The following is a 23,761-nucleotide window of genomic DNA, read 5'->3' as shown; positions in this document are numbered from 1 at the left end:
AACTAAAGACCTTATAAAAGTTGTTATTGATAAAGGGCATATAAGAGAATTCTTGGACAATGTAAGCGTATTTAAATCAGAGGATCTGGATAACATGCATACTAAAAGCTATATTGAGAGTAGTTCTTCACATGGCTACACAAAGGATAGAGGACAGCCAGGATTCCATCCCTCAGACAGCCTTCACACTGGGTGCTGTGGGGACTGCTGGGGCTTTATGCCTGACATAATCCTCACGGAGCAAGTTACCAAGGAGGGGTGGGGAGTAGGCAGAGCCATAATTCCTCCCCCCACAAGTGACACTAAATCTATTTCATTTTATTATGACTTCTGTTGATGAGGCTATTACAAGATTTAAAATGATAATAACAGAAATGTATTTTTAATAAACTCCATGACTGGTATGTTTATTGAAGTTAGAATAATTGTTGTGATAACTCAATTTTGTGTTAATATTTTCAAAGCAGAAAATAGCAACATTATGAGAAAACTTCAGTTATGTCAAGGGGTTTGCTACTCACTACTGTGACACCTCCCTGTGGCCGCACCTGGGGATTATCTCTCAACCAGTCTGATGCACCCTCCTTCAGTTCTTACTCCCCCCTCTCTTGAATCAACTGCTCCCTTTTCGGCCAGGTCACTATTGTTTTCCCCTTCCAGGGTATCCAAGTTCCACTGGACGATCTGTCTCAGGCAGTCTTCTGTTCCACTGGCCGGACTATGCCAGTCCCCCAGGGGCTGGTAGGGGAACCCAGGCCAGCCTTCTGCTCTGGGTTCCCACCTAGGGATCCTATGTCTAGCAACCATGGTCTAAGCAATCCTAAACCCTGCCACTTTTTCTCTGGGCTCTTTCCTTTCTCTGTCTTCTGGCCCATGCCTGAGTTACCACTGGAACCTCCGCCATTCACTGCGGCTACTTTACCCTCTCTTCATCTCTTGCCAAAGTCTGTTTTCTCAGGCAGGATCCCAGACTTTATTCCCCCCTAGGATTCCTCCTTGTCTCTTGCCAACTCCCCTCCTCTCTTGGGCGTGACAGTAGAGTTCCTCCCTACCACCACCAACTTCTCTTTGTAAACCCAGTTCAGCTCCTCCCCGAGCTGGGCTTCATCAGCCATTAGTCCCAATCAGCCCTGATTCTCCTCCAGGTGCAGACTGTCGCAGGGTAATTGGCCCTTTTTACCTGATCAGGCCTTGTGTGAGGTAAACATCCCCTCATAAACTACTACAATTATCTTTTCTTATCTTCCATTTAAAAAAAACATTGAGAGGGCAGTGAAAGGCAAGAACGGGGCATGTCTATTTCAAATTAATAGATTCTAAGGCCAGAAGAGACCATCGTGATCATCTAGTCTGACCTCCTGTATAGAACATCCAGGCCACAGAACTTCCCCAAAATAATTTCCAGAGCATATGTTTTAGAAAAACATCTGATCATGATTTAAAAATTGACAGTGAGGCAGAAGTTACCAGAGCCCTTAATAAATTGTTTCAGTGGTTTATTAAAAACGTATGCCTTACTTCCAGCCTGAATTTGTTTAGCTTCAACTTCCCACACCAATTTTTTCAAAGCAGGTACTAACACATTTATCAGTTTCCCAGGTAGACCACAGGCATTAGCAGTGGAAATTGTCTAACACTGATGTGCTAATGTGCCTCAATCATGACCCAAAGGACTAGGGCCTGTGCTGAAACGATAGTTCAGTCTCCATAACTGGTTCAATCACAGTTGAGACTACTAGATAGTGGCAACAGGGGTGCAATCTGTGATGTGAGCACCTCTCCACTAAGAACCACACTAAACCCATCAGCTCTTCTCCCCTAGATGACTGGATTACCATGAAATGTTAATTGATTGAGGCACCTACTAGCCTGAGCTATTCTGACATTGTTGATCAAGACGTAAAAAATCTCTATATTTTCAATTTCCAATTGCTTTCATTTGATTTATCCATTGTTCTCTTGAAGTTGGGTGAACTCCCAGACTTCCAGGAGCTTTGAAGTTGAGGATGATATTAAGTTCAACACTAACAATATCTTGGCACCATTTTTCACATATTACATGCTATTAACACTATGAAGATGATGGACATTGGGGGTCTGTGACACAGTAGCCATTGGTGGTTCACTACTTTGTGTCATCAACTTTTGTCAGGTTTGACATCTAACCCACCTAATACCCTGTTGTCATGATGTATACCCAAACAGGTAGCATGTAATATAACATTGAAAAACTAATAACTCACTGATCATTAATATTCTTGTGTGATGTATTTATGAGGTGTGTACAAAGAATTATGGATTCATGCTAGAATTATGTTCTTAAAATGTGTTTGACAAGCAGTGCGTAAGCCCAGTCTGCTCTAGACAATGGAATATGTATTTGCTTGTTGTCAAGCAGAGACAATGAAGGCACTTTTACATAAAAGATAAAGCCATCAACATAGCAAACGGAGGAGACTGCCTCTTTCAGGAGTCTGAACCTCAGATGATAAGCAACTGACCAACTGATCAGACACAATATTACTGCATTATAAAAGCGCATAATGTAAGGTCTTTTATGAACGCTAATGACACACTGATAATTAATATCATGGTAAAATCTATGTATTAGCACTAGATGAGGAATTATGAATACTCACTGATATTATGCTTTAAAGTCTCTGATCAAACAAAGGGAGGAAAAGGTTTCTTCCAGACAGGAGATAAGGCAGCTATTTACCTGTCTCCAATGAAATTACGCAAGGCATGATCAAAAACAAAGATAGCCCCATTGGAAGTCCATAGGAAGGGAAGAACAGTATGAGGTCATCCTGAGTCTGGGGACAAAACAGTGAGTTTGAGAAGATAAAAGGTGAAAGACTAAGCCATCTTGTTCTCCATCCCTGGACAGATACAAAAGGCCAGAGCTCATGCAAGCTGAGAAAGATGGGAGCTGGAGTCTCTTGGAACTGAATATAGGTGTTTAGGCAAAGACCTTTCATCTAGGGAAACAAGGGGAATGATCAACTTGTACTTCTGTGAAAGGTGCTGACTAAGAGAAACTCAGCCATGGGTGGAAGGAAAAAGATTGGTGAAAAATCTACCAACGTTGTAACTTGTCAAGTTAGGTCTTAGCCACTAGAAAGCATATTTTATTTTTATTTGCTTGTAACCATTTTGTCTTTATCTCTTTGTTGCAGGGTGGTCACCTGCTCCTGCCTTAAAAGGCTTAAAACAGCCTGCGGAGAGGGCTGTGGCAGAAAAGGAAAAGCGGGGCTGATTGGGGGAAGCAGCCTCAGCTGGGGGCCATGCCCCAATCAGGCCATGGGTGGCTTAATGGGGGCCCAGGTGGCCCTTATAAGAGGGCTGAGGCCAGAAGCTAGAGCAGGACTCTCCCTCTAGCTCTTGATGGAGAAGGCCTCGCTGTCTGGGAGCTGAGCAGGGTACCTAGACTGAAGCAGGGTAGGGGGAAGGCTGGAGGAGCTGGGGAGCTCCAGCCTGGAAACCCCCCAGGCTGCTGGCCTTGTTAAAGGCCAAGAACAGGTATTGAGGTTGCAGAGGGGCAGCCCAGGGGTAGGCAGAGGCAGCAGGTCCAACCCCCCACTTGCCGTTGATGAGTGGCACTTACACTGCAGTCTGCCCCAGGGAACGGGGGCTAGGTGATGACTGGCAGTGGCCATAGTCTGAGGTGAGGTGGGGATAGGGGGTAGGGGTTCCCTGAGGAGGGGAGACTCAGATCTCTGGGGGTACTGCCAGGGGGCAGCACCCTGGCCTGAAAGGGCCACCGGGGTCCAGGAGGGACTCAGGCCCAGCGGCAAATGGGACAACGGCCTACAGAGGGTGCTCCGGAGGCTGGAAGACCTAATTCCCTGGACGACCAGCAGGAGGCGCTGCAGGGGTGAGTCCTGCCTTGCGATGCCCTTGTACTTGAACTCACTTAAAATTGATCTCTTTTTGTTAAAAAACTTGTTTTGCTTTTAATCTAAACCAACCCAGTGAAACTGCTCTGCTCAGCTGTGTTTGAACTGAAGTGTTTGCTAAGTCCAGTTAAAGTAAAAAATCGTGCTTTTGTCTCTTTGAAGAAGCAACAAACCTCATTAATTCTCCTAGTGTTCCAAGAGAGGGCTGAGACTTCAGTGAAGGTGGTTTGGGGGAAATTCTTGACTGGGGGTATGTTGGGGTCCACTTGAGTAACAGTATCTAAGTTTACTGGAGACAAGAATATGACTGAGGTATAACAAACAGGCTGCTGGAGTCAGACTTGTTGAACCAGGGCTGCTTAACACACAGACACTCAGTGCATACTTGTATGTTGGCTGGGAGTGTCCAGACAGGGAACTACAGCAGCAGAACATTTTAAGAAACTCAGGGTTACAGGAAAAGCAGTGACACAACCTCTCACTGGTTTGGGTTGCACCCCAAAACATGACAGGCCTCCTCGTTATGAAGGGCCCATTTTGCACACAGAGTTTAAAATGTTATCATACTGTCTCTCATATCCCCTTGTTCTTCTAACTTTCATTCTAGCACATGATGACATCACCGTGGCATACTGTGCAGTATAACCATCACCAATACAAGATGACCTAGACTCAGAGAGCCAGTTACATTTTGTACACTGAGTCAGCGAGGTTTGCAAAATCTGTAGGCTGCTCTTTGCCTGCAGAATTGTAAAAACTCAAGGTACCAAGAGGCAATTATTAACAAGAAGATTCTATTAATACCACTCTTGGCCCATCGAGGAGGTGGATCAGAAAACATGCTCTTGCATTCTGAAATTTAGGGACAAGGAGGTACAGTGCAGCAATTTTATTTTAATCAATGGTCTAAAATGTCCAACTGACCATTATTTAGAGGTAAAAGAAAAAACACTTCGTTAATGTTGACATAAAAGCAAAAGCAGCAAATAATCTGAAGTCTCTCCAAAAAACTGTGGGTTTGGAAAGATTAGCAAAAATGCTTTTAGAATTCCGCCTTTAGAACTCTGAAGTGAGAATTCATAAATTATTTTAGTTCTCTGTTCCATCTTCTGCAGCTGTGATTTCTAAAAATATATATATATATATTTAGAAAGCACAACTACTGGAATATTTAGTAATGCAACCCCTCCAATGGTACCTTATAAATATGTTTTGGGGAATATGTTCAACTGATATAAGTGAAAATGATGGAATGCTTGTGATGTGATGGAGAGAGAGACATATTGTAGCAGAATATGCTTAACAGTCTGCACTGTTTAGGAATAATTTAGCTGACTATTTAAATGATTTTCCAGTGATGCTGCATTTCTCTAATTTAGTATGAAATTATTCTTGTTTTCAGCTTTGTCAGTTTGTTTTATTAGCTCCTATCATTTTCTTTTTCTTTTAAATGACTCTTATTGCAGTTTAATTGACTAAATGTTAAATTCATGATTTTATAGTTTCATGTACCTGATTCTCCTCATTGTATAGACTAAACATTATGAATAACATAGAAGCAGAAATCCAGGTAAACTAGAAGCCAATTCTAAATATGCTACTTGCAGGTAAGCCTGAGCATCAGAAAACAGAGGATCAGAAACACAGTTGGCTGAGTATCAGAGGGGTAGCCGTATTAGTCTGGAACTGTAAAAAGCGACAAAGAGTCCTGTGGCACCTTATAGACTAAGACATACTGGAGCATAAGCTTTCATGGGTGAATACCCACTTTGCCAAACACATGCTCCAATACATCTGTTAGTCTATAAGGTGCCATGGGACTCTTTGTTGCTTTTTACAGTTCCAGACTAACACGGCTACCGCTCTGATACTCAGCCAACAGTGTTTCTGATCCTCTGTTTTCTGATGCTCAGGCTTACCTGCAAGTGGCATATTTAGAATTGGCTTCTAGTTTACCTGGATTTCTGTTTCTATGTTATTCATAATGTTTAGTCTATACAATGAGGAGAGTCAGGTACATAAAACTATAAAATCATGAATTTAACATTTAGTCAATTAAACTGCATTGAGTCATTTAAAAGAAAAAGAAAATGATAGGAGCTAATAAAACAAACTGACAAAGCTGAAAACAAGAATAATTTCATACTAAATTAGAGAAATGCAGCATCACTGGAAAATCATTTAAATAGTCAGCTAAATTATTCTTAAACAGTGCAGACTGTTAAGCATATTCTGCTACAATATGTCTCTCTCTCCATCACATCACAAGCATTCCATCATTTTCACTTATATCAGTTGAACATATTCCACAAAGCATATTTACAGTTGACTGAGAGAGAGAAAAAGTCAGTCTTTAATTTCATCCCAAAGGACTGAAAGGTTTACAGTGGATTGGAATAAGTAGAGGTCTTCTATCACATATTACTAATTACACAATTAGAGTTGCATTTAAAGTGTAGAGGTTCTGGAAAGGCAGTCCTAATTCCCAGCTCTAGTGTAACAGATCACATTTTAAGCCTGCCGAGATGTGTGATGAGCCATCCAAATTGAATTCCAATGTAAAATGCCAACCTGGCATGGTTATTTGCAGCTGTCATTTATAGGGATAAGTAAATATTCAAATATTTGGATTGAGATGACACTTTCTGAATGAAGCTGAGCTGAAGGGGAATAAGGGATGATCCTATTATTCAGATCCCTGAATACAGACCTCATCAAAACTGAAAATGGGCTACCCTGCCTTTCTCTCTCCCTTCTTTCAAATAGGCCCCCAAACTCTCCACTGCTCACCATTAGCCATCTTCAGTGGCTCAGCCTAATGGCTGAAATTATACTTGTTGGAGGCGTCAGCCACTCTGACTGAAGGGCTTAATCCTGCAAGCTGCTGAGCACTACTGTGAGATGCTATGTTCCCACAAATCAATGGAATTAATAAGAATAGAGGGTGCTCAGCATCACACAGGAGCATTCAGCAGTTTGCAGGATTGAGCCCTAAGGTTTCAGAGTTTTGTCTACATTAATGAGAGCAACAGACTGAGGAATGGTTAGCTAAGTACCTGAGTGGTCTGAATGTCAGCCCAAAATATCCTCAGATCTTTGACTCACTGACTTTGGCTAATATTTGTGCTATACAGCAAGTTATTTTATGCACCTATCTCTCTATCCATTACCTTGCTCTAATGAAAAGAAGCTCTTACCATCAGGTGGTTTAGCCTCAGTATTTCCAGTCTTTGAAAATATCCAGTTGTTACAGTCTGGTGTGGAATGTCTTGTAAATTCAAAATACATTTTATTTTTAATCCAAAACTCTCTTGGGATTATTTTTGAACAATAGCTATTATTTATGCAGACATAAATTGGCAACAGGACAGCTACAGAAGTTTGATTGAAAGGTGAAATCATAAATTAGGAAGAAGGAGGCATAGGTTACAGAAAATGATGTAATACAAGAGACAGGGGAAAAGAAAAATATAATGGAAACAGACAAGTAGATGTGATCTTGAAAAAGAATGACATTAAATAAGAACCAGAATCAAAGAGCATTGTCAAGGTATGCACCTTCAATTGTTTCCATAGAGCAAATCTAAACATTTTAACATTTTTATTTCATTATGCTACCAGATGCACAATGTTGTCTTTAAGTAATTATATTTTAATTATTATTAACTTCCTCATCATTTCTAAAAAATTAAATGATTGAAAATAATGCCCCTTGAGTCACCCATCAACAGTGTGGACACTGGGAATATTAATCTATCTTCTAGCATTCAAGAATCAACTTCCTTATGATTCCATATGTTGTCTAAATCTTTTAAATTATAAAGTATCACTGAAAGCTCATGTTCAGAAACATTTATATAAATTAGCCATAATTAAGGCTCAGAGGCTGTCAAGGAAGTCATGGATTCCGTGACTTTCCAGGATGTTCTATGACTTCTACAGTGGCCGGTATGTCTGGCCCTGGGGTCACTCAAGATGCTTGGGCAGCCCCTGGGCCACATTCCCCCCCCAGCACCAGCGGGGGTCTTTGGCTGCTGAGTCTCCCTCACACCTCCCAGCACCAATGGGGGTCCCAGGCCATGCACCGCCCCCCCCCCCCACAGCACCTGCAGCACCCCTAAGCCACCCTCTGCCACATAGCACTCAAGATTTAATCAGGGGTATATAGTAAAAGTCATGGACAGGTCACGGGGCTGTGAAGTTTTGTTTACTGCCTGTGACCTGTCCATGACTTTTACTAAAAATACCCGTGACTAAAATATAGCCTTAGCCACAATCATGTTGGGCCACTGGAACTTGCATCACTATTCCAAGTTATTAAATCTAATTACCATGTCATATGATAGATTGCTGCTCCTTAATGCAAAAGGAAATTAAAATTTAGCAAGAAAATGGGTGTGAATTCAAATCAATTTAGCTGATGGCCTCAGGGCTGACTACAAATCTTTAATTCACTGGAGGGGAACTGCTGAGATCTTAAACCATGAAGCTTTCCAATTCAAGAGTGGGAACTGAATTTTAGCACTGGCTGCCCTCAGGGAGCATGTACATTATTTAGAATACATCAGAACATTTAACAATATTAAATAAACATAAATAATTTATTTGGAAAAATGAAAGGAGTTTACTCTCCTATTTGCCTGAGGAATTTATAGAACATGTCTGACTGATTGGAAGGGGCAGATTGTAGTTTTCCTTCAACTGAGAAATGTGGATATTTCCCCTAAGCAAAGTAAGAAAAAAATTACCTTTAATTCTTGTTTTATGTAGATTCACATATCCCAAGTGATCACCACTCTTGGGGTCTGTGTTTCCAGTGTGTAATCAGGTGGGAATCAGTCATTTTCTCCACTAAAGTATTTCCTCTACCCATGTCGTCTTCATCCTTTTGAATGGCTTGGTAATTCCCTTCTTATTTTATTACAACTTAATTTCTTCTTTTTCTGAGTCCTTTCAAATTATTCTTGTATACTTCTCCCACAAGCCTCTCCTGGCTTCCCACCATGCTACTTCCTGCTCCTAGAACAATCTGTTCAACACTATTTGTTATGCTTGTTTCCTCTCTTCCCCCAAATCCCCTTTGTTCAATTAGTAGTATTAATTATTTGTGTTAGGATAGCACCCACAATGTATGAGTTGCTTTCTAAACATACAGGGAGCCCTGACACCAACCCAGCCTAATGAACAAGCTTAGTAAAAATGAAATTACAAATAAAATAAATAACCTCACAATGTTTTACTGTGTAAATCCTTCTTCACTTACATCATCTCTCCCTGTGTCATGTCATGATTGTCTAATCTAGACCGTAAACTCTTCAGAGAAGGGATTGTGACATATTTGCCTGCAGAATACCATGCATACCTATGCATTGTATAAATAAATATACATTATTAGGGTGTCACTAAAGATATAATTTGTTGCCTTCCAGGAGCTGGACTAAAATCAATAGGTACCCATCAGGTATTATTAGTCACTAACAACTTGGGATGGACTTAAGTTAATGACCTATCAGTGGAAGGCTCCATATCCCATTGTCAGTCAGGGGTGCTGGAACAATTTGTATAGAGAGGATGCTGAGAGCCATTGAGCCAAACTGTAAACCCTGTATATGTTGGAAACCGCTTCAAGCCAGGGGGTGCTGCAGCACTCCTAGTTCCAGCACTTATGTTGTCAGTCCCCTGAGGTAGCCTGTTCCCTTGATATTAACATTTTTTTGTTTTTTTCCAGTTTCAGATAGTTGTTGTGCTCTCCCCTTGATGTCTGTGCTTACGGAATTATAACACCTCAACACCGTCCTTGTTGATATCTATCTACAACCAACTTCAATGACATTTTGCGGCATTCCTTTGAGATCAGTGAAAGGGTATTACTATGCCATTGTTTTTAATTTGTCTGTATACAGGAGGATAAACTTACACTGAATATAACATAAGTTATGATAAAAAGTGATTCTTTACTCTGCGAATACTTACCTTAAATATGAAGAAATATGAATTTCTTCCTTTATTTTGATATATCCTGTTCCATCTATCATGTTATGCATGCAGTGAAATACTCACCCAAAGTACCAAAAAGTTAGCTCTGTACGCTTACCTGGCCGATGTGCCTTTGGAACTGCCATGTTCATCACGCGCCCTCCGTCCTGAGGTTTGGGGGGTGAAGCAGTAAATCTGCAGATCCCCGATTCTGATGGTGTGCTTGAGGTCAGACTGTCTGTGTATTCATTAGTCCCTGCCGTTAGCTGTTCCGATGATGTGTCTGATATAAAGCATTCTGTAATTGTGAACTTGGCATGTCTTAGCTGCTCTTCCATCTTAGCATGTTCATATGCTCTTGCTAGCTCTTCGTACGTAGAGGAGGCACTTTCTGTGGAAACCATGCTGCTTCTTGCTCGATCTAAACATCCAAAAAAAATAAACAATGTGGTCATTTCAGAACCTATATCATTAATATTAAAAGGTTTTTAATAGAGTGTAGTTTTCCTGACTATGACTTGGATGAAATCTACTTCATCATGAATATTGATCTTTCACACTTAAAATGAGGTCTCATTGCCTTACCAGCAGCATATGAATCAGAATTGACTTGTTTGCTTAGAAGCAGAAAAAAACGTTTATTCAGTAAGAAAAATGTGATTACTTTTCCCTCCGCCCCTGCAAATTTCTCTTTTGAAAAGTAAGTTTTTAGTGCTTTACACGTCAAAAGAAAAACAGAAGGCCACTGTTTATCCGCAAAACAGACACAGCACTGCCAAGGACAGTTTCAATACAGTATCCTGTTAATGTGCCTCCGTGATGTTTCAGAGGGCTCACCTCAAGTGGTGAAAGGAAAACTCTTTCTGTATTCATTCACTCCTTGGCCCTTCTGTTGAGAATGCCAATAAAGGTACAATAGAATGGTAATGATTCTGAGACAGACATCTGTTTTCTGGGAACCGGACTGAAACCACCAACTCATCTCACATAGAGCAAATGGCTGCATCAGAAGGTAACAAATCTGAAACCAGAGCTTGAAAGCAGCTCAAAATTGGTAGACTTTGTTCATTTCATTTATTGATTCTTAGGCCAGCACAACATTAAAAAGTTAGGTTGATCCAGTTACATTACTCAGGGGTGTGAAAAATCCACACCCTGGTGCAATGGAGTTAAACTGACCTAATCCTCAGAGTCGACAGCAGTAGATTGATGGAAGAATTCTTCCATTCACGGCCTCTCAAGGAGGTGGATTAACTAGACTGACGGGAAAACCCATCCTGTTGCTGTAGTATGTATCTACACTGAACCACTGCAGCTGTGCTAATGCGGTGTTTCTAGTGAAGACATCGCTTTAGACATGTAGCATGGCTACGTTTGGTTGTACAACTCAATACACAATTGTTTAATCTTTTTAAATAACAGATTTATCACTCTGACCCCATTCCTTTCCTAGAAATCAAAACCATAGCATATATATTGTTTTGTCATCCCCGTGTTGTGTACCCTTTCCATGACCCAAGTTTACTTTTGATTTTAAAAAACTATTTTAATTCTAATATAAAAACCCTGCACATCTTAAAGGGCAGGGATAGAGTTGGAAGGTGTCTAGTAATTAACAACTTTTTGTTCAAATACTATAGGTTATGAAGCAGGCTTGTAAAATCATTGTTAAAGTTTGCATGTCCTTTTCCATGATGACTGGATGATGATGAGAAAACCAAGGATATTTTACTTGTCCGTCAAATAAAATGACCCTCGATGAGAGGAATCCTGCTGTGCTGGGATATGTGACAATATGCTTGCGACGCATGTGGGAATTTTCTGTAACACTTTCATGAACTATCCATATGACTCTGTACCTATCATCTCAGTATTGCTACTCAATGAGTGACAAAAGGGTTAAAATGTTACTCCAGGGGCAGGGCAGGACACCTGAGGTGTCTGACTCACACAGCTGCCTGGGTGGAGACCAGAATAATTAGCAATGGAGGTCCTGGAAGAGACAATGGAAACTCTTATGACTAAAGGTTAACACTTATCTGCAGAGGCAGCTGAACATGTGAACACAGCCAGGCTGTGTCCTGAGAACAAAGGCAAGAGGTGTCAGATATCCGTGATAAGAACTGGCAACACAGAAACATAGCAGCTCTCACAGAAGACTGAAGGAGAAAGAGACAGAGCCAAGGTGAATTCTAGAACAGCTTAGCTGGATGCAGCCCTAGCATTGGCCATTCTGAACTGTCTCTTTATCTTTGCTTCTCTATGCTAACCTAAGGACTTCCCAATGCTGTATTTTAGTTGATTAATAAATCCTACTCTGTTTTGATAAGGCTACATAAAGTCACATCAGACTGATGTACTTCAGCAAATATCTCCCAAAGGGGTAAAAATCTCTGAACAGTTGGACTCTCTGCTTCAGTTGGACTCACTGAGAAAAACTCACAGTGAGGAACAGGTGTTCTGGAGCCTGGGAGGCTCAGTGCTAGAGGCACTGAGGCCATGTGGCCTATCTTACGCAAGAATTTGACTCCTTGGGGGGTCTGACACACTTAAGGGGTGCCCTCTGGAGATGGTCTACAGGTTGGGGCATAGCAAATCCAGGATCTTGCCCACAATCTAGCATGCCCATAATAAGGCTTTCACCATCCTTCCAGATAAAGAAGTCTGGATGAAACTGGAGGCATGTCTGATGGGCAACATGAAGTATTCTCTCTTTAACCAAGATGGTCATACTGCCTTCTTTGACTCTCCTACTTCCTGACAGGCCAAGAGAGTCGCCTGGATTTCCATGCAGCTTCGCACAGCAATATTCATGAGACATTAGGGCAGCCCACCACTGTGCTTTTTTAGATTTTAATTGTACATCATTAGGGCTCAGCCTTCCCTTTGAAGAAAAAAAAATATTCTACTGATTTAGATATGCATGAATCTTTTACAGCAAAGTAAATGTACCTTGATTCTTAATTGAATAAGACTTACAAGTCTTTTTATTTTCATGTATCTATCCACAGTCATGTAAATTTCACATAATTTGATTTAACGATGCATCTTACAATGACAAAAGCACAGCCCATAGGAAATTCCTGATATTAACGTTGGATAGCATATGTAAGCAGAGGGTAGATTTTAAAAGATATTTAAAAGGAGGATGTCCATTCTTAAAAGATAACAGCTTAATCCTACAAACGTTATTGGGCACAGTGCTTACTACTGTGAGTAACCTAGTGGAAGTCAATGGGCGATATGTAGTGCTCAGCACTTCTGAAAATCAAGCTGCATATTTAGGTCCCTAAATATGGATTTAAAAGACTATCTTTAGGAATATATTTTTGAAAATCTTGGACCAAACATTTTTAGATCAAGGCAAGGCTGATGTTTGCTTTTTTTTACTCAGAGAATAACTGGATTTTTCTTTTTAACCCTCATTTCTATTTAGTGAAAAGCTATTTGTGTATACTGCTTTGGACGGTTTTCTCTTCTAGGGCCTGACTGTTCTGAGACTTTCCTGTGTAACCACTCTAAACCCCGAGGTGAAAGCAAGCTGGTACGGTATGGTATGGTGTACCAGTAAGAAAGTGGCTGCTGGTACACAAGCAACCAGACCAGCAGGGCCCCTGACAGTGGGGGGCAAAAGGGCAGCTGCTCCGGGGCCCAGCTATTTAAAAGGGCCTGGGGCTCCCAGGTGCTGCCATGGCTACCTCAGGGCTCCTATGGCGATTTAAAGGGCCCGGGGCTTCCAGCCACACCTGCTGCTACTGTTACTATGCCAGCGGGTAGAATCCTGGGCCCTTTAAATCGCCGCTGAAGCCCCGGGCAGCACAGGCCGGGCAGCACTGAAGAGCTGGCTGGGGGAGTCTGGCCCCAACCCTGTCCCTCCCACCTGAGGCCCCGCCCCTTCTGGAGACCCAGAGTTGCCACCTCCACCTTGCTTAGGATCCTGGCCACCCTGCATACTGGTAAGTCTATTAATTTACTTTCACCCCTGTCTAAACCCCAAAGGATTACAAGCAGTTGCTTGTGGCCAGCTTTGAGCTAGCCAGGGAATCACCTCCTCTGTCAGTGATATGCCTCAAAACAAACATTTTCCATTTTTTTTTTGAAACCTATCTTTGGAGTTGCTGTGTGAGTATTTACCTGATCACACGATGTAACCCATTTAAGGCTGTACATTTTTTCATCTCTTGTTCAGTATAGAGGAAAAAAAAAATCAGCTTCACTTTTCAATTTCACAACTGCATTTTAACTGGGACACAACAAGGCTAGTATTAAGATTGAGTGAAGAATTGCATCTTCAAGTTCTCCCTTCTCATTAGTTATAGATATAGCTGTTCCCAAAGAAAATAAGGGCTTTGTCCAATGCCCATTTATGTTACTGAGCACTGGATTGGGCCTGAAAGCTGGACATTCCCCTAGTGAGCAAATTACACCACTGGACACAACTTACCTTATAGTAGCTCAAACCTTAAAACCATTCCAGTTTTGACTCCATTTTCTTGGCGCTAATACTGCCACTTCCTGGCTGGTGCCATTTCATGAAGCAAATTCTCATACCTCTCCCTTAGAGCTCAGGAAGTACATAGTTTCAGTGACCAGAAAAATGACCCACAGAACCATCAAAAAGATTTTGGAGTACATTTTCGGCATAGGAAGTCATGTACACAATGCCTGTTATCATAAATGGTAGTATAATCCAGAAGCAGTTGCAGTTAGAAGGTATGTTTTTAAAATGCTTTAAAAAGAAAATAAAACTCTTAATCCCAGCAGCAAATATGGTAAATCTTATGCAATGAATACTACTCCAGTTATACTAGTCCTGTCTTTAGAGGGGAATTCTGCAAATAACATTATACCTGTATCCTGTGAGGGGCTGACACTGTAGCTGTCACTCTCCTTGTCTACTGATCCTGCAGCTCTGGGGGTTGGCAGCCTCCAATCTGTGGTGAGGGTGTGGGCTGATATAGTGGGATGGGGTCTGTTGAGAGTCCATTGACTAGCGTACCTGTTGCGAGCTGTTGGCCCAGTTTTTGCATTCCTTCTTGTAGTAGGATCTGTGATTGACAAACAGAGAATCTTTGCCATTATATTCTTAATTAGTCAATGAAAAATCACCAGCAGAATAACTGAAATGAAGTGGTGACTGAGATGTTAAAAACAAAAACTGACAAAAAGGAGTTAAGGATGAAAATGTGTTTCAGTGAAGTGCAGTGACTACATCTCCAAATTAGGACATTTTCTTTACAGAAATTCTACATGTTTATACAATCACAAATGTTAAACAGTTTGGGATCCAAACAGTTCCCTACTGCCATGTAACTCTACTTGACTCATTATCACTTCATGTGAATCATAATAACTCCCTCTGACCCCAAATTTATAAAATATAAATGAAAAGATTATAAATGGCTAAGAGATTATATTATCACATTTCTTACTCTAGGGATCTTGCTTAATGTTAACATACAACAGTATTACTCACAATCAAAACCCTATGAGTGTATTATTTATTTATTAGTTTACATTTGAGCTAGTATGTTATTGATCATGCATGCTAAAGGGCTGCTACCAGGTGCTGAATACATAGCAAATCTCAAAATCTTCCATGGAGGGAAAGCTTGGTGGTTTGAGCAGTGGCCTGTCAAACCCAGGGTTGTGAGCTCAATCCTTGAGGGGGCCACTTAGGGATCTGGGGCAAAATCAGTACTTGGCCCTACTAGTGAAAGCAGAGGGCTGGACTCCATGACTTCTTTTTTTTTTGGGGAGGGAGGGATAGCTCAGTGGTTTGAACATTAGCCTGCTAAACCAAGGGTTGTGAGTTCAATCCTTAAGGGGGACATTTAGGGACCTGGTGTAAAAATCTGTCTGGGGATTGGTCCTGCCTTGAGCAGGGGGTTGGACTAGATGACTTCCTGAGGTCCTTTCTAAGTTCTGATGGTGAATTTATTCATAAAGATTCTTACAGTGTCTGAAAAAAATAAAATCACCCCATTTCTTCCTTAGAATTTTTTTTTATCAACTATTTATGTAGGGCCTAAAATATTTTATGCTTTGCTGCTCCAGAGACAATCCATCCATCCTTCCAAGGGAGTACAAGTAAGCTAACTGCCAAAATCGACTGCTTAGGCTTTGTTGACCTGATCAGTAGCGCTGATACAAAAACAAGGCTTGTTTTTCATAATATGTAGGGCCCTACCCAATTCACATTCCATTTTCCTAAATTTCATGGTCATAGCATTTAAAAAATCTTGAATTTAATGATTTCGGATATTTAACTCTTAAATTTCACAGTGTTGTAACAAAATATAATCATGTAAAGCCCTTAAGACTCAGTGTTCCTCCAACTGGGGGTTCTGACCCACAAGGGGATTGCAAACTGTTGTAGTGGGGGTCATGGTATTGCTACTCTACCTTCTGCACTGTTTTCAGAGCTGGGCGGCTGGAGAGGTGCAACAGCTGGCTGGGTGCCCAACTCTGAAGGCAGCACTGACGCCATCAGCAGCACAGAAGTAAGGGTGTACTTTTGTATACGTTTACCTTATAGTATAGAGTAAAAGTACACAAAAGACCAGAGTTCATGGGGGACACCAGATTTAATGGTCTGTGATGCGATTTTCACAGGCATGAATTTGGTAGGGCCTTAATCATAAGCCAAAGGGAAAAGAAAAATCTTTAACTGGCAAATAGAAAGTGACTAAACCAGGGATCGGCAACCTTTGGCACGCGGATCGCCAGGGTAAGGCCCCTGACGGGCCGGGCCAATTTGTTTACCTGCCGCATCCGCAGGTTTGGCCGATCGCGGCTCCCACTGGCTGTGATTCGCCGCTCCAGGCCAATGGGGGCTGCAGGAAGCCACAGCCAGCACATCTCTTGGCCCTCTCCACTTCCCGCAGCCCCTATTGGCCTGGGACGGCAAACCGCAGCCAGTGGGAGCTGTGATCGGCCAAATCTGCGGACATGGCAGGTAAATAAACTAGCCCAGCCTGCCAGGGTGCTTACCTTGGTGAGCTGTGTGCCAAAGGTTGCCAATCCCTGGACTAAACCATCAGGGAAAGATTTTTCTTTTGAAGCTTCTATGGTGAGTAAAAGAATTAAACAGTGCTCTTTGACATTCAAATGGCAACGCTGTTCTATCACTTAGGAGTGGGAGATTTGAACAAGAATGGGTTTAAGGATAAACCATCACTAGATACTGACTTGGACATTGTTTCTGAATAAACTTTCCCTATGAAGCATTTAGAGCCTGTTACTTCAAAGGTGCAGGTTATTTATAAATACAAATTGGCCATGCCTGTTTGACCTTCTGTTCAGATCCTCCTCCAAAGCAAAACAAAAATATAAACTCAATGCCATTGATAAACACTGTATCACGCCTGCTCTTTAGAACAAGGACAATAGTTAGATGGCTAGTATCTAGTTATGAAAAGATAGCAGCTTATTGTTGGAAATTACTAAGAGACTAGATTGAAAATTTACAACTTACCCTGAGCAAGGCATGGTGCATAGCTGCGCCACCTCAGAAGCAAACTGAAGGGGGCAGTAAAGGCAGATTCTGGAAGCTGTGAAATTACTACACCATTAGCATTTCTTCCTCCTCTGTGACAGCTGAGGTCTGCTGGATGGAGGGACAGAGCCTTGCCTCTGATCATTCCCCATTCCTGTCTCTCCACTGTTGCTGCTCTCCCCTAGTACCATGAATTGTGATATCAGCATTTGGATGGTCAGGAGTGAGGAGCAAGGTGGTTCCTTGTGCCTCCTTATTCTCCTGTGTGGCTTTGTAAGGGTAACTCACATCCTCTGCAGACGTGAAATCCAAGAGGCAAGTGGGTGTACGTGGAAGATGCCATCCACAAATTCTCTGTGTCTAACAGCTGCACTCTGCAATTAGACACTCATGGCGGGCCTGTGCCAGTTGACTCAGGCTTGGGGGCTCAGGCTAAGGGGCTGTTTAATTGCAGTGTAGATGTTCAGGCTTGGGCTGCAACACAGTTCTTTGCCATTTAGCAGTGTTCGCAGAGCTGGGACATAAGTAGCTATTCCTTGACTGGCATTTGGTAGCTATACTGTTTAGAAGATCTCAGCTAGCCCAGAATATCACTAATAAATTAACAATTGTCTATGTTTTCAGAACCTTTCATCCTGAAGGATCTCAAAGCCCTTTACAACTGACTGTGAAGTATATACACAGTGCACCACTGAAACACAATCATATGTAGCAGGAGAGGGCAACCACCAACAGTACACAACATATAGCACAGCACTGGGCAGAGGACAAATTATGGCCAAGAATATTGGAAGTGCTCTTGCAAAGAAAAATGCCAGTGGATCTTTGAAATCCATGCAAGTCATGTAGGATCCTCAGTTTTTTGAGGTATCAGAGTCACCCCGAAGACATGACCTAAATCTCCTGAATCTTATTTGAGTCCATTTCCCAGACTTAGTCTTAGAATATGTTGAAACATGCATGAACTTTAAGGACCAAAGGTGAAATCATGGCCTTATTGAAGTCTGTGTAAGTTTTGCCATTGACTTCAATGGGGCCAAGATTTCACTCCAGACTGTGACTGTCCAAGTGCAGGTGAGCAGCATGGGTGAAGAGTGCACGAAGCTTTCCTCCTTCTGTGCAACTCTGCAGGTGCCAGCTATAATCCTAGACCTTATGTTCCCTGAATGCAAGGAACAGAAGAGTCTAATCACCAGACTTCCGAAAGGAGACAGAACAAATGGAATGAAGGCCCTAGCAGAGCCCAGTTGGATTGTGGACACTGCAACAGTTGTACCCAATTTTTGTCTTCTGAATAAAAGTTTAGATTTTGAACAACAATTGCGTTACAACTTAAAAAAGGATGATTCAACAGACTTTTTGCAATCACATATATGGATTCTGATGGACGGATGGTCTCTGCATTGAGGGGGATTGGCAATCTCAGACTCCTAGCTTGTTTGGAGAATTGTTACTTTAACAAATCTGTTTAAATACGAGTTTTATTTCTGGGCCACGGCACAAACAATTGGGCTGTTCTTCCCTTGCAGCAGAGAAGGCTGAAAATTGCATATCCCTGAGCCCCTCAAATTCATTTAAACGAGTCTGTTAAACTTGGGAAACACTACTCAAAATTCTAAGACTGGCCCTGCGCACAGCAGGGGTGCTGAAACAATTTGCATGTTGGGGGTGCAGCCATTGAACCAAACTGTAAACCCTGTATACGATGGAAATCACTTCAAGCCTGGGGGTGTGGCAGCATCCCCAGCATCCCTAGTTCCAGCACCTATGGTGCACAGTGTTACTTTCAAATATTCAAGGAATATTAAAATGCACAATAAATATATTTTACAGGTTTCCCATCACACTTGCTGGGATGCATGTGAACCAGACTACTGGGCTTGATTAAAAGTCCATTTTAAGTAACAGCATTTCCATGGACTTCAATGGGCTCTGATTTGGAGGAGATAAGGGATGGAAAGTGTAAGTATCCTGGGGTGTTGTCTAGCCTCTTATTATACCTAGGAAAGACAAGTACTTTTGGAGTGCAGGATCTTGCAGCATTAAAGATAGTTAGATTTTAAAATGATGCAGGGTTCTATTATATTGTTCATTCTCATAATCTTGATTCTTCAATATAATACATATCAATGACAGTATCTGATCTTTGTATTTCTATACATCCTAGGAATTATTTATATACTTCAGGTATGCCATATTACTATCTAATAAGTATTCCTTAGATTTAATGAAACTTTTTCAATTATACCAATATGGAACACATTTATAACTGAGTTTAGGAAGAATGTAGTGCAATAGTACCTTTATTCATTTTGTTTAAATCATTGTAAGATGATCTCAGCATGGATATAGCTGGGAAAATGGATTTAATATAGTAACTAGAAATGTAAATGTTCAAAAATGCAGTAATCAGAAAATGTATTTTTCATATCCTAGAACATTAGGAACAATCACAGTTAATTGAGAAATGAAATAAAGATTGATTGCTGAGAAATAAATATCTATTAGCTATGAAAATCCACTAGAAACATTTGCTCAATAGAGTCTAGATGCTAAAATAAAGCATAAATTTCCTTTGAGGAATATTCAGGTCTGAATTACCTTAAATTACAGCTACATTTTAACATGCAAAAGAAAATTTTGCTGTATTAACTTTAACATGTACCACTTTTACAGTGGATCCAATTGTAAAAGAGACTATTTTCTGCTGCACAAAATAGTTTCTACACTACATTCGAAATAAAGGAAATACCACGATAATATAAATAGTGTGGTAATGATATCTGCTATAGGTAATATAGTCTCTTTTATACTCACTTGTTCCTGGTCGGGCATCAGAAACATCAACCAATGGTCCAGTAGCTTGTGAGACAGACTGGTAATGTACTGTGTGAGTAACTGTCAATGACTTCTGTTTAGATGTCTCTCCAAAATCAGCATCAGTTAATAACACTGTTGATCTGTCATCTATAAGCAACAGAAAATGAATATTAAAATAATAACTAAAGAAATGAGTATTGCCTGCGGGCCTTCATTTGTGATATGATGACTTTAAGGGACACAGATAGGCTTTTTGTGTATCCTAAAATTTAGAAACTTTTAGAAAATTAAGTACTTGGACTTTTTCCATTTTGTAAACACTGGTCCCCCTCAGCTCTTCATGTTTGTCATTAACATAAGTGATTGTATCTGTGATGTCAAAAGGAGATTGTTAGCTCACTTGTGCTCTCTCTTCTGGCTAGCTTCGCCTCTGCAGCACCAGAACAAAAAACATTGCCGCCTTAGGGCCTTCATCCAGTAAAGTGCTTATGAACTTGCTTTAGCATTTGAACACTCTTGTGGAAGTTGGCGGGACAAATCTTGTGCTCACAGTTATGCACATGCATAAATGCTTTTGTGGTCTGGAGTCCACGGGCCAAATCTTGCCTCTTCCTTATGTTGCAAAGTTCCTGCAGCAGAACTGACTTCATGAACAGCTGCATGGAGGCTTCTTCCTATCTGCACAACAGGATTGGTAGAGTGGGGTACGGGAGAGAGTTAGACCCCAGGCCGAGTAGGGGAGAAAGAAACACTTGTGAATCCACTACTGCATGGATTCTCTTCAAAGAAACAGCAGAGGCCACTGTGGAGGATTCCTTCTGACTTTCCATACAGAATTTCCACCCCTCCCTGCACCAAGCCAGCCTACAGGGGGGAGCAGTTGGTCCTGTGGCAGTTAGTAGCTTTTTTCTTTACAATTGTTTTCACAGTGCTGTTTTTTTTTTTAAAAAGAAGCTATATAGAATGCAGAGTATGTTGCCCACTCAATCATACAAGATTTAATAAGAAGTCCCTTCCTGCCCCCACTATAATCAATGGTAAATCTTCCATTTACTTCACCTTGCAGAACAACTACATTTGTATGCTTAGTGTTATCCAGGTTTAGTCTTCACGTTTTATTTTTACATTATTACAGTCTTTTTCATCTATTCTTAATAGCGATGAAAACCATGGGAAATTCCTGCTATCATATCATGTACAGCTTTTTAATGCGTTTCTAAAGGGACTGCCAGCAATGTACCCATCAGCTGTGGCAGATCCATTGCTTCTAACATTTGTTTCTTGTTTTTTGGGTTTTTTTTCCAACTGACAAGAGAACATTAATGTGAACAATTCTGCACAGTAACATAACTGGCATTTTTTGCCCAAAAAAGGGCCCTAAATAGAATGAATGTTATGAAACCAAATTATGCAGTCCCTGGCAAAAGAGGAGCTCTTACTCCGGTCATGAATAAAACCTGCCAAAGCCTATGTGAAACCTTGTCAAAGTGCTGGCTTGCTATTACTGCTTTGTGCACCACAGTCTATTACTGTGGCACCGATCACATTGCTGTAGTTAAGGAGCTAATGGCATTTCCATTATAGACCCCTATTGCCCAACTACTAGGATGCAAGAGTGAAATCTCTGTCATAAAAGATTGCAGCACAGAAATGAACTTTGGAAACATAAAGCTGGAAACAAAAATGTCCAAGTTGCAGGTGATGTGTGGATCTCATCTTCAAAGCAACCTTATAAATCATGAAACACAGAAAGGGCTGAATCCTTTGGTCCAGCCAAATCAAGCTAGCCTGGCCCAGGATGTGATGGGACAAAGTTAGCTCATTCTTCCCCAATCCTGGGACTGAGTAGGAGCCTCAGAGCTAAGCTCCCCTCTGACCACATCCTAAATGTAACCACTGCATATGCTCTATATCACTGGAGGATTCCTCAGAACAAGTGGAATCCTCCGCTGACCACTTAATCACAGAATATCAGGGTTGGAAGGGACCTCAGGAGGTCATCTAGTCCAACCCCCTGCTCAAAGCAGGACCAATCCCCAGACAGACTTTTGCTTCAGATCCCTAAATAGCCCCCTTAAGGGTTGGACTCCCAACCCTGGATTTAACAGGCCAATGCTCAAACCACTGAACTATCTCTCCCCTGGAACTTAAGCCAGCTTCAAGTTTCTTTAGACTACTTTTTGTCCAAAATGGTAAAAATCTGGCAGGATCAGCTCCCTCTGTGAGAGCCCTGCCATTTTGTAAAGCAAGACACTCATTAAATCAGTTGTTTTTGCGAGCTTTCAGCCATTTTGCACTGAACTCTTAGGGAAATTGCTGTTTTTGTGAGATTTCAGATGTATCCCAGGCATAACATAAGTTATTTATGGCTTTTGACCTGAAACCAGAATGACAGTGGTGAGTCTGAATCCAGGAGATTTGGTATCCAACCTTCTGAAATGTAAAAGATTTCACCTTCAGGGTCCCAGTTTTAATGTATCTCAGTTTTTTTCTTATTTATTCAGTGTAGCAATATATAGAATAACTTTTGCTATAGCTAGGCAGCTATATAATTAGGTAGTTTTATGTAGATTTGAGTGGGAAACAATTTTCTAGCCCTGCAAAAACTTTTAGAGATTTTTAAATTTTTTCTTGTCCCAAATTTGAGGCAAAAATTTGAAATCTCAAAATATAAGAATGGCCATGCTGGGTCAGATCAAAGGACAATTTAGCCCAATATCCTGTCTTCCGACAGTGGCCAACGCCAGGTGCCCCAGAGGGAATGAACAGAACAGGCAATCATCAAGTGATTCATCCTCTGTCACCCACTCCCAGCTTCTGGCAAACAGAGGCTAGGGACACCATCCCTGCCCATCCTGGCTAATAGCCATTGATGGGCCTATCCTCCATGAAGTACTTCTTTTCATTTCACAAGCAGATAGTCTGAAAAAAATTTCAGATTGGGTCAATCAAAACATTTTATTTCAGTAATTTTGAAATGTTTTGTTTTAATTTCAACCTTTTAAAAATAACCTTTTTTATAATAAATTAAAATTTCAAAACAAAAAATCATTTTAAAATGGAAAATTAAAGTTTTCATGTTGAAAATGTCAAAATGGAACACTTCACTTTTTGCTGCCCTACTCTACTTTAAATTTTCTAGGGTTCCTTAAAGCTCAAAATGATTCATATGTAGAAAAGGCTTCAATTCACTTTTTATTCATGACAAATTATCTTGCAAATTAGGACCCTAGCCCTTTTTATGTGTAAAGGATGCAATGCAAAGTCCACCAAAAACATTTATTATATAAAGCAACATTAACATTTTACCAATGGTCTCCATTGTGTCCCTCTCTTCAATCAGAAGCTGAGCTCTGGGAATATCTATGTGCATCCTCAGCGTCTGCTGCTGCTTGTTAAGTGTATCTGAGGTCCTGGTGTTCTTACTAAGCACAAAAGACAGACAAACATGAAAACGCCCCCCATATGAAAAGATACTTAAATATTTCCTTTTAAAAAATCCGTTCAACTGAAGCTAATATAATTACCATACTCACCAAAATTCTCATACATTTTATTTTCTTTCTTT

At 41.0% G+C, this 23,761-nt stretch overlaps 1 protein-coding gene across 1 annotated transcript in view; it reads right to left on the bottom strand.

Annotated features, from left to right (window-relative positions):
• The window catches only part of DSCAM (DS cell adhesion molecule), a 662,018-nt gene that overhangs the window by 20,926 nt on the left and 617,331 nt on the right, over positions 1 to 23,761 (bottom strand). The window contains exons 29-32 of the mRNA XM_030577471.1: positions 23,503 to 23,618; positions 20,191 to 20,340; positions 14,726 to 14,923; positions 9,994 to 10,296 (exon numbers count right to left, since the gene is read on the bottom strand). Coding sequence (XP_030433331.1) covers positions 9,994 to 10,296; positions 14,726 to 14,923; positions 20,191 to 20,340; positions 23,503 to 23,618 — 767 coding nt within the window. The remainder of the gene's footprint in view (positions 1 to 9,993; positions 10,297 to 14,725; positions 14,924 to 20,190; positions 20,341 to 23,502; positions 23,619 to 23,761) is intronic.

Source organism: Gopherus evgoodei, chromosome 1 (assembly GCF_007399415.2).
Source record: "Gopherus evgoodei ecotype Sinaloan lineage chromosome 1, rGopEvg1_v1.p, whole genome shotgun sequence".
In the NCBI taxonomy this organism is placed as follows: domain Eukaryota; kingdom Metazoa; phylum Chordata; order Testudines; family Testudinidae; genus Gopherus; species Gopherus evgoodei.
Note: the sequence above shows the minus strand (reverse complement) of the source record. Positions and strands in the feature narration are given on the sequence as shown.